Raw genomic sequence first — 10,413 nt, 5'->3', positions numbered from 1 at the left:
TATTATTACTTTTGTTTTGCCTCAAGGCAGCACTTTTATGTGTATTTGATGTAATTTGTCTCTTTGTTTTGCTCCTTTTTTGTGCATAACAAATGCAGGTCCTGTTGACAGCAGCTGTGGCTGGCTTAGTTGCTCACTTTGTTGCTGGGCAGCTCGGTCCTGCTGCAATTGTCATTGGAAATGGCCTGGCATTGTCTTCCACTGCTGTTGTCCTTCAGGTAATTAATAATTTTGAATATTCAGGCCTTGTGAATTAAACAAACACTATGAACTTTTAACCTTCTCAAGCTATATCATTCTTTTATTCTTAAATTTTGTCAGGGATCAATTAGTTAGGGCTATAATATTTGTTGGTTGATTCCCTTTTATTGGGCAGATGAATTATTTGAATTTTTTTTTTGGGATTTATTCTGCAGGTATTGCAGGAACGAGGTGAGAGCACATCACGCCATGGACGAGCTACATTTTCTGTTTTACTTTTCCAGGTATCTGTGTGGCCTCAAAAAGTATGTTCTTGGATGTTATGAAGTAAATATGGTCAAAGTGCTGTGGTCTTGTACTTGACTTAACAACTTGTTATGAAGTAACTATCATATCCTTGCTTTTTGTGGACTTTAAATTATTTCAGATACTGTATAACAGTAAGGTGTCATAATTATGTCTAAAGATGAACATTTTGGAACTAACCAGAACCTTTATAATGTAGAATCCAGTTCTGATCCAATATGTTTGCACTATTTCCACTCATTAGGTATTATAATCCAATGCATACTCCTTAAGATACTTGAAATAGTAGAATGGAAGATGAGGCATGAATAAGTGATTTGGTCTGTATGTGCCCATTCATTGTCATGTGTGATTTCACCACCTCCAGGCTTTGCCTCTTAATGATTTTTTAATGTTCTTCCCGCCATTTTGTTTGGGCTTCTTTTTCACCTTATATTATCTGAGTTGATTGTGTTTGTGTCTATTTTGAACTTGATTCTATTTTTATATTGACTGTCCTTTCGATCTTTCCTTTTTTTTTTTGGGTTCATTTCCTCCAGGATTTGGCTGTTGTGGTCTTGCTGATACTCATACCTCTTATTTCACCAAATTCATCTAAAGGAGGGGTAACAGTTCTTACTAATTCTCACAATTTTTTTCTTTTTATTTGTTTGTTATACCACATGTATTGATCAACAGCATACTGCCACATCATCCTTTCTTCTGCAGTCATTGTTGAGAATGTGATGCTAATATACTTGTTTCCTAACCGGAAAAGTTTAATCAATAATTTTTTAAGATTGCTTTCACTTTTGGGTTTCAGCTTGCTTAGTGTAGCTGTAACTGCTATAATAGTTGTTTCTGCCAGTGCTATTGCTGCTGCTGCTTCTGTTGTTACGATGGGTAATTTTACTGTCATTTTTAGGTTGGTTTCCAAGCTATTGCTGAAGCTCTTGGATTGGCTGCTGTGAAGGCTATTGTTGCGATTACTGCCATAATTGCTGGAGGACGCTTGGTGAGTTCTATATGTTGTTGGACATAGAAATATGATTTCTTAATTGATGAAATCACATTTTATGCTTGTGATGGTGCAATTTTTGTACTTAACTTCTCAACAAGTATATCCTTCTTGCAAGAAAATTTAATAAATCATTTCATTGTATATCATTAGTATGTTGTATCAAGAATATAATCCATGATATTATCTTTTGGTTTTATACAGAACTATTATGCAGCTTTTGACAGTACACAAGTCATGGATTATTCTTTAGTGTTTGTGAAGTTCATCTTATTAGTCATTCTTGTGCTAATTTTCAGCTGCTGCGGCCAATTTATAAGCAAATTGCAGAGAATCAAAATGCTGAGATATTCTCTGCAAATACACTCTTTGTTATTCTGGGGACTAGTCTCCTTACAGCTAGGGTATGCTCATATGTTTTTAAGTTTTACCTTTTTATATGATTCTAGTGTCAAGTGTATGAATTTATTATTATAAATGGTACAGGCTGGCCTGTCCATGGCATTGGGAGCATTTTTGGCTGGTTTGCTTCTGGCGGAAACAGAATTTTCTTTACAGGTTGAATCAGATATTGCCCCATATCGTGGCCTTCTATTGGGTCTTTTCTTCATGACGGTAGGCTCTCACATATATCTATGACCATAAGATCCTTTCATTATCTAATCTAATCCATAAATTTCTAGATATAAAAAGGCTCTTATTGATGTAGAGAAAAGATAATCCTTGATAGAATCAGGTTTTATATGTAAAAGATCCTCTATTTCTGCAGTTCTCCAGTTTTGTGGGCCACCCGTTCTATGTAATTTCATCTTTCAGCCACTTTCATGTTTGCATTAGTCATTGTCTTACAAATTTCAATACCATTCTTCAATTCATACTGCAGAATTGAGAATAATGACACTTGTTCATGTTACTGGAAAATTATCGATTCTAGCAGATTTATATGACCAATGTAGTATAGAGTAGGAATAGTTACTCTATTACCTCTGGTTAATGGTTATTGTTCTTGTGGTTTCAGGTTGGAATGTCCATTGATCCAAAACTTCTTCTTTCAAACTTTCCAGTTATTATGGGCATGTTAGGTCTTTTAATTGGTGGGAAGACTTTATTGGTTGCTGTAGTTGGTCGACTTTTTGGTATTTCAATTATATCTGCAATACGAGTTGGTCTTCTACTTGCTCCTGGTGGAGAATTTGCATTTGTGGCTTTTGGTGAAGCTGTTAATCAGGTTTTATTCTCTATGAGCTATATATTTTGCTTGTAAGTTTTACGGCTCAGCAGTCATTGCAATTTTTTAGGATAAATTACTGGGTGTTGGATTCAAAATGTTGATTTTACTATGGGCCCACGTAATAAAAACTTAATTCTATTTGATTCAGTTGAGTTAACATTGGTTATGTGAATATTAGGCTTCTAACTAGGCAAACACAGAGACATATGCACTGAATATCCATGAACTAAAGTATACCATAGTTACAAATGGATAGGAGTGTGTAAATTTTATTATTGGATTTTGAGGCTTATGATTGATGACTCTCGTAGTTAACTTGTTTAAATGTGCTTATATGCATACATGGCATGGCTAAAAGGTGTCTGCATTGAAGTTCACCTTAAAGTTGCTAGCTACTGAAGGACAAACTTGGAACTTCAAGTCTCCTGAAACTTAAACCCAGAAAATTTTAGGCACCCATGAATTGTCATGACTTGTATAATCTTATGTAGTTGTGCGTATTATGCATCTACTAAGTGAAGAAGGATTTTCATGACACAGTGAGTTTAAAGTAAAAAATTGTATATATGTGGCTTTTCATTGGGCTGTCTTTGTGTATGAAGAGGCTACTAATGTGTAAATGGATTTGACATTTCAGTGGAGTTTGTGAAATTATCTTTATTGCAAAGCATTCTAGATAGTTTTCTGTCATCTCTGATATTGTATATCCTTCTAGGTTAGATAGTGGTAAGGGGTTCAAACTTGAAACTGATCACTCCAACTTGTCACAATGTCCAGAATGGAGAGTTTTAGGAGATAACCCATTCGAGGCTGACTAACAGTTGTGAACAGATGTCTGAAAAAATGCAGTTACTGATTTTTATGGTTCTTCATATTGTTCCTTTTGGATTAATTTAGAACCAACTTTGTGATATGAACATATGTTATTATTATTGTTATTTTTCTTTTCCATTCTTAAAATTCTTCAAAATTGTAGCCTTACATGAGAGACTTTTGTCCAAGTGGGGGCTGCTGCTGCATATAAAAACTGGAAAGGTTTTTGTTATAAATGTGATGGTATAGACTTTACAATATATATATATATATATATTTTGTAACAATAAAGTCATTAGAAACCTAGCATTAAGGGAATGGCACCCTTATTTTTGGGAAAACAAAAAACCATAAAACAAAATACACCCATACACCTCTATGCGTATCAAAAGGCACTGCAAAATCTAAAATTGGTCGAGAGAAGGATTATAACCGCCTTCTCTGAACTATATAAACAACTAAAAAATGTACTTTTCGACCTATATTACAGCACTTCTGTGTCCTCAAAAGACCAATAGTTACTTATTGATGGTTCATGACATCTTGTTTGTTGGAGGCCATGTAGGAGGTAGTATACATTTTTCTATTTATTGTTAACACACCTAATAATTGTTTGTTTATTGGCATTTTTGCAGGGTATAATGTCTTCTCAGCTGTCATCACTGCTGTTTCTTGTGGTAGGGATGTCAATGGCCCTAACCCCATGGTTAGCTGCTGGAGGCCAGTTAATAGCCTCTCGTTTTGAGCTGCATGATGTGCGGAGTTTATTACCTGTAGAGAGTGAGGTAAAATTCGTCATTTCAAGTTTTTACTGGTACTGGTGATATCTGAGAAAGCATTTACACTAGTGTTTCATGGAATTATTGTTTTTCAAGTTATAATGATTTGTGGTGTACAAATACTATTCTAGTCGATGGATATGGTTTGTCAATCAGGGCTGGGGAGCACAGTTCTACAAACAAAGTTTGGTGATTTATTTCTTTAATTAGGTGGATATGCTGCAAACAAGTGACTTTCAATCCTTATGAAGATAAACAGATATTTTTTAGCGATCATTTTAACCATATCATGTGAGGGGAAAATTAAAAACTTATCTATCACAAGCACAACAATTAGTTGTTGCACTAAAATACCGGGAAATTGTTATAAATTATAATGTGTTCAAAAAAATCTCTCTTGTCAACATCATGAAATTGTTTTTGCTTTTGAATTACTCAAATGTGTGAACTTTTTTCTTTTGGGTCTTAGGTTTCAATAAACTGGCCGTTCTTACACACTCGAGAAATCCTGGGTGAACACTGTCTTTTCTTGCTTGTAGCTGCTATTATTGGATTTAAATTCTTTTTCAAGTCCACTTTCAGTTCATGCAAAAATATTTGATGATGATGGTGAAAAAGTGACTCCCATAAAGTCTCTGCTCTAAAATCAGTTAGTGCTTGCAATATTTGTAGGAAATCCATTATTAAATTGTCAAAAGAAAAAAATGATTTAATATCAAGTTGATTGGAATAAGTCATGTAGAGTGGCGAATAGGGCTCCTTATTCCGTTAGAATCCACCCTCCACCCCACACGAAAAAAAGAACATCTTTCCTTTCGAGAATATAGAAGATGATGTTGAGGGCCTATACCACACACTTATTTCACTCTTGATGCATAAGAGTTTTTAACTGTTATTTGCATAATCAGATGGTACAATATGATTTTCTAACGTTAAGACTATTTTTTGAGGCTTAGGTAGTGTATTCAAGCTGTCTAATCTTTATATTCATTGCTTTTAAGCTGTGTTTAATGCCAGATGTAGCCATATTATTTGTCCACATAATGAATTACCTAGTTTGGTGAATGTGATATTGGATTGTTATTGATATTAGGACAATTGATTTATTGATTTCCTTTGGCTTGTGCTGTTTCCAGACAGATGATTTGCAGGATCATATCATTCTTTGTGGGTTTGGACGAGTTGGCCAGGTATTGTCTCTATTTACAAATCCTTTTTTGAGGAGTTGGTTTAAAATCGTTTAATGTAGAGGATCTATTTTTAGTGTAGTTTATCTATGGATGAATGAACCATGTTTTCTCTAACAGTATTTTCTTTCTTGTGGTTCTTTCAGATCATTGCACAGCTTCTTTCAGAACGACTTATTCCATTTGTTGCTCTTGACGTGAGAAGGTATGCTTACATCACACTGAACTGAATTCATGGACTTAGGTCAATTTTGGGACTGTAAGAGAGAGAACAACTTATTGAATGAATATTCTGCTAGTATAGTGATATGCTTGTGGGCTGTGAGATTTGTAGCTAGTTCTTTTTGTGGTGATTTATGTTTTAAAGACTAAATCATGTACTTCTGCTCTCGGGGTATGCCTCCTTTATTTCCCTATATGATGCCCATTTGTTATGATAAAATTTAGTATTACTTGCTTGGAAAAGAAGAAAAAACAAACGGATTAATGCTCTGTTTGTTTGGGCGGAAAATATTTCTCCGTGAATGAAAAACTATTTAAACGATTTTTTCCCCACTTTTAGAAGGTGGAAAACATTTTCCGGACATTTTCTCCAATGCCACCACCACACCGCTGCCGCCCCACCACTATCACCAATACAATCATTAGTACATTAGTTTCAAGGACACAACCAAACATTAGGAAAACTTTGTCCCCAAAGAAACATTTTTTGGTGAAAACAAACGCTGTGTAATATTCTGGTTGATTTCAACTCCATTATCTTTAAATTGGATATGCAGGATTATCCAGCCTTTGCTTGCATGTTTTTCTATAATTTCTCTACATTTCCTAAAGTATCTCTGTGGACATTTTAACATTAATGCAAATTGTTTAAAAAAAGGTAGATTTAAAAATTCATACTCTTACTCTGCCAGGTCCCTGACTTGGTGAGAATGTGTTAAAAATATGGAGGAAGGAATAAGCTTATTTTGCAGCATAATTCAGATAACTGATTTTAGATTCTCCACCATTTCAGTGACCGAGTAGCGGCAGGCCGTGCACTTGATCTTCCTGTGTATTTTGGAGATGCTGGTAGTCGAGAGGTATAGCAAATTGTGCTCAAACTTAAAATATGCTTTCTTGAGGTTCATTTTCTGATGTGCTTTTTGTATTCTTCGACTCCAGGTGCTCCATAAAGTTGGTGCTGAAAGAGCATGCGCAGCAGCAATAACTTTAGATTCTCCTGGTGCAAACTATAGAACTGTTTGGGCTTTGAGTAAGCACTTCCCTAATGTGAAGACATTTGTCCGTGCTCATGACATTGATCATGGCCTCAATTTGGAGAAGGCGGGGGCAACAGCGGTACCTTTCTGTTACTGTTTTTTATATAAATACTATTGGGTAAATTACAATAACCTCTCTTGAGTTTTGAAGAAAATACATTGTGCCCCACAAGTGTGGCACACTGGACTCCCTTAAGGTTTTAATATAACACTTAACCCATTTTTTATCAGTAATTCATTGGTCGTGTGGATGGAAAAATGACGATGTCATTTGTTTTACACTGAAATGTACGTTTTATCCTTGTGTCTTCATACCATTTGCATTAGTTTCGCTCGCTTTAACCTTATTAAAAGGGAGGTTAGTGTAATTATGCTAAACTTATGGGGCTTATTGTATTTTTGAAACCTCAAGGGTGGTTACCCATAGTTATTTCACTCCTTCCCTAATTCCGCATACAGCTAAATATTACCCTTAAATTTTAGGGTTATGTTGTAGGAGCTCATGGTTCTTGCATGACTTGTGTATAATTATTTAATCATTCCTAATATATCTTGCTTTATCTATGTAAAGGTTTGCTCGTGTTCAAATTTGAAATGCTTCTACATCATACCTTAAGTTTTATGTTGGAACTTTAACAGGTTGTCCCTGAGACCTTGGAACCGAGTCTCCAGCTAGCTGCTGCTGTTCTTGCACAGGTAAGTGACAGTATGACCAACACTGATTTGTATAATATTTTTCACTGTATAAGTTTTATTAGCAAAAACTCTAGTTTTCTCTGGTTAGCATTGGTAATTGGGTCACGTGTAGTGTGCGGTCAGATGGTGTAATAAATCATTTATCAGGAAGCTGAAGATTATTTTCCATTGATTTTGTTTCTTACTGTGCTAGCTCCTATCGTCACTTGGAATATATAATTTAAAGTATGCAAACAAAAATGAAAGTGATTTATTTTTGGATTAACGGATCACGCAATTACTGTAAACTTAGTCTCCTTTTGCTATAATATGAATGATACATTTTTACATTCTTTGCTTCTTTGGTTCTTGAATTTACCAAGGGAAAATAGGAGAGGGAAAAGGGGAGAAGGAAACGTAATGATAGAACCTAAATATTGCTTGCTCTTTTTTGGTTGGTTGGGAAAATGTAAGGAAATTAATAGGCTCTGAAAGACTAAAAGAAATCCTCTTTTTGGGGGTTACCCATAGAAAAATGAATAGGCACAAGTAATTTCATTTTACTATGCTATTTCTTTTCGATATTTTAGTTTCTTTTGGGTTTTATTGTGGAAGAATAAGTTGAATTAATGAATTTCTACGTGCTTACCTTGGTTTCAATTAGTTTCCTATGCTGCCTTCTTATAAATTCACTTTCATGCATGCAAACTGTATACTTTTGAGCTATGAAAGCACGGACACCTCTTTCAGAGGTCACGTATAGGTGTCGGACACGCACCAGATACGTTCCAAACACTTGTTAGACACACTAGAAAGAGTTGGATACTTGGGATACACTGTAGACACGTTGGGGACACGCTCAGGATACTCTGGGGACATGTTAAAGATATGTTGAGGATTTTTTAATTTTTTTACTAAAATTGCATACTTAAGGTTGATAAATTTGATAAAATTTAATATCTAACATAAAATACATATTAAATATTTAAAAATATGACATAATAAATATATAAAATTTTATGTTTAGCACGTGTTCCCAATGTGTTGTGTCTATGCATTTTTTAAAAATTTGCATGTTCGTATTATGTTGTGTCACGTGTTTATGTCCGTGCTTAGCTTTTGAGGGAAAACACAAATAAGAAGCATGTTAAGGTCAACACATCGAAAACTGATGGCAGTTGGATCGGACCATGTCAATCCACTAGCCACTATGTAGGAATGCAAAACTCTCATCAAGGCCTTTTGGTTAATAATGCTTTGCTTGTGAAATTGTTTAACAGTGTTTATGTAAAACAGGGTAACAAATTTTATTTTGTTTTTTTGGGTGTTTTGTTTGTTGTTGTTGTCGTCTTTATATATATATATATTTATTTATTTATTTCTGGGCTTCTTTCTCATATGGTTTACTGTTTCATGTTTTCCCTTGTTAGGCTAAACTGCCAACGTCAGAAATAGCGGCGACTATCAATGAGTTTAGGTCCCGCCATCTTTCTGAGCTAACCGAGGTACTTAATGTTACAGTTTGGTTTTGTGTTTTGAATATAGCCCAGGTATTTTTTAGAGCTTGGCTTCTATCTAATTCGGGTTTGAACTGGACCAAGCAATCCGAGCACCAAGATTGCAACAAGTTAACATTTTGTGGCAAACAAATGCCCAGATTCGTCCACCTTCTTGCATTTATCCAATATTGGACATGCGAGTGGATGGACAAATCTGGGCCTTTATTTACCATAAAATGCTGACATGTTGCAATGTTGGTGCTCAGTCCAGTTCAAACCTGAACTAGACATGCCCTTTTATTTTCTTCTCTCCAGGTTTTGACTGAGTTGCCACATTCAATTATTGCATGCAGCTCTGTGAAGCAAGTGGAAGTTCTCTTGGCTATGGATATTCTCGAATGATGAGTAAACCCAAAACTCAACCATCAGATTCTTCAGATGGTAATCAAGTGTCTGAAGGAACTCTGGCAATATAAACTCCTCACCCAAAATAATCGAAGACAAAGAAAAATGAGGAAAAAAAAGATTTATGAAGAACTGTACAGCGATTTGCTTGTACCAGTGGGTATAAATTGTACAGAAATATAGCTGAAGTACTGGCAGTAGCGCACACTATTCATTTGATAAATTTTGGTAGGTCTTCCTTCTCGAAAAATGTCTTGTAGACATTATTGCATTTCAGAATAATGTATCATAGGGCAAAACCTTTTTTTTTTGTTTTTAATTCCATCTCATGTATTACAACTACATTAGTTCAACAAGTCACATTACTTATATTTGTTTTCAAAACGTTTTATTTGTTACAAAGTGTTTTCATTAGATAAGGATGACATCTGCGAAGCAAAAATTCCTGAAAATCATTCCCCCTTGGTTAGGGGTGCAACGGATTGGATTGATTTGGTTTTTGAGTTACTCTCAGCTCAATCGGATTGGATTGATATGGTTTTAGAGTTACTCAGCTCAATCCAATCCAACTTGAGAAGATCATACATGTAACATGTATTTCTTACGCACAATTTTATATGCAGTGTATGTGTCTTTATAATTTTTGTACACATTTATATATATATATATATATATTTAAAAGTTGTTTTAAAATGAGTACTTGTGCAGAATTTTTTTTAAACTAAGTTGAAGTTGCAGCTCTAACCTGAGTTTACTCTAATTGAGCTCAGGTTTCAGGAATGAACAAAAAAACTTGAATTTGGCAAAGATCTTTGGGCCCGTTTGTTTTTAGGCTTTTGTAGGGTGAGATTGTTTGCGTGAGAATTGTTAATAAGAAGATTATTAGTATGGTGAGACTAAGGCCTGGTTTGGCATATACTAAAAAATACGAAAAGTCAAAAAATTATTAAAAAAGTAAAAAAATTATCACTATCACCACAAAAAATATATATAAAAAACCTTTTTTTACACAAGCCAAGTACAAGCCACTGTTAGTATTGAAGTGATGGTCACACGGG

At 34.8% G+C, this 10,413-nt stretch overlaps 1 protein-coding gene across 1 annotated transcript in view; it reads left to right on the top strand.

The window, feature by feature from the left end:
• Nucleotides 1-9,739, top strand: part of LOC114261771 (K(+) efflux antiporter 2, chloroplastic) — a 13,515-nt gene extending 3,776 nt beyond the window's left edge. Inside the window, exons 7-21 of the mRNA XM_028202084.2 lie at nt 99-218; nt 417-485; nt 1,047-1,112; nt 1,412-1,501; nt 1,804-1,908; nt 1,991-2,119; nt 2,523-2,732; nt 4,184-4,333; nt 5,464-5,517; nt 5,661-5,719; nt 6,530-6,596; nt 6,679-6,855; nt 7,416-7,472; nt 8,882-8,956; nt 9,304-9,739. Coding sequence (XP_028057885.2) covers nt 99-218; nt 417-485; nt 1,047-1,112; nt 1,412-1,501; nt 1,804-1,908; nt 1,991-2,119; nt 2,523-2,732; nt 4,184-4,333; nt 5,464-5,517; nt 5,661-5,719; nt 6,530-6,596; nt 6,679-6,855; nt 7,416-7,472; nt 8,882-8,956; nt 9,304-9,426 — 1,551 coding nt within the window. The 3' untranslated portion in view covers nt 9,427-9,739. The remainder of the gene's footprint in view (nt 1-98; nt 219-416; nt 486-1,046; nt 1,113-1,411; nt 1,502-1,803; nt 1,909-1,990; nt 2,120-2,522; nt 2,733-4,183; nt 4,334-5,463; nt 5,518-5,660; nt 5,720-6,529; nt 6,597-6,678; nt 6,856-7,415; nt 7,473-8,881; nt 8,957-9,303) is intronic.
• The last annotated feature ends 674 nt before the right edge of the window (nt 9,740-10,413 follow it).

This window comes from Camellia sinensis, chromosome 5, assembly GCF_055761805.1.
Source record: "Camellia sinensis isolate YWXY chromosome 5, ASM5576180v1, whole genome shotgun sequence".
Classification (NCBI taxonomy): Eukaryota; Viridiplantae; Streptophyta; class Magnoliopsida; order Ericales; family Theaceae; genus Camellia; species Camellia sinensis.
The sequence above is the reverse complement of the archived record's forward strand: the minus strand, read 5'-3'. Positions and strand labels throughout refer to the sequence as shown.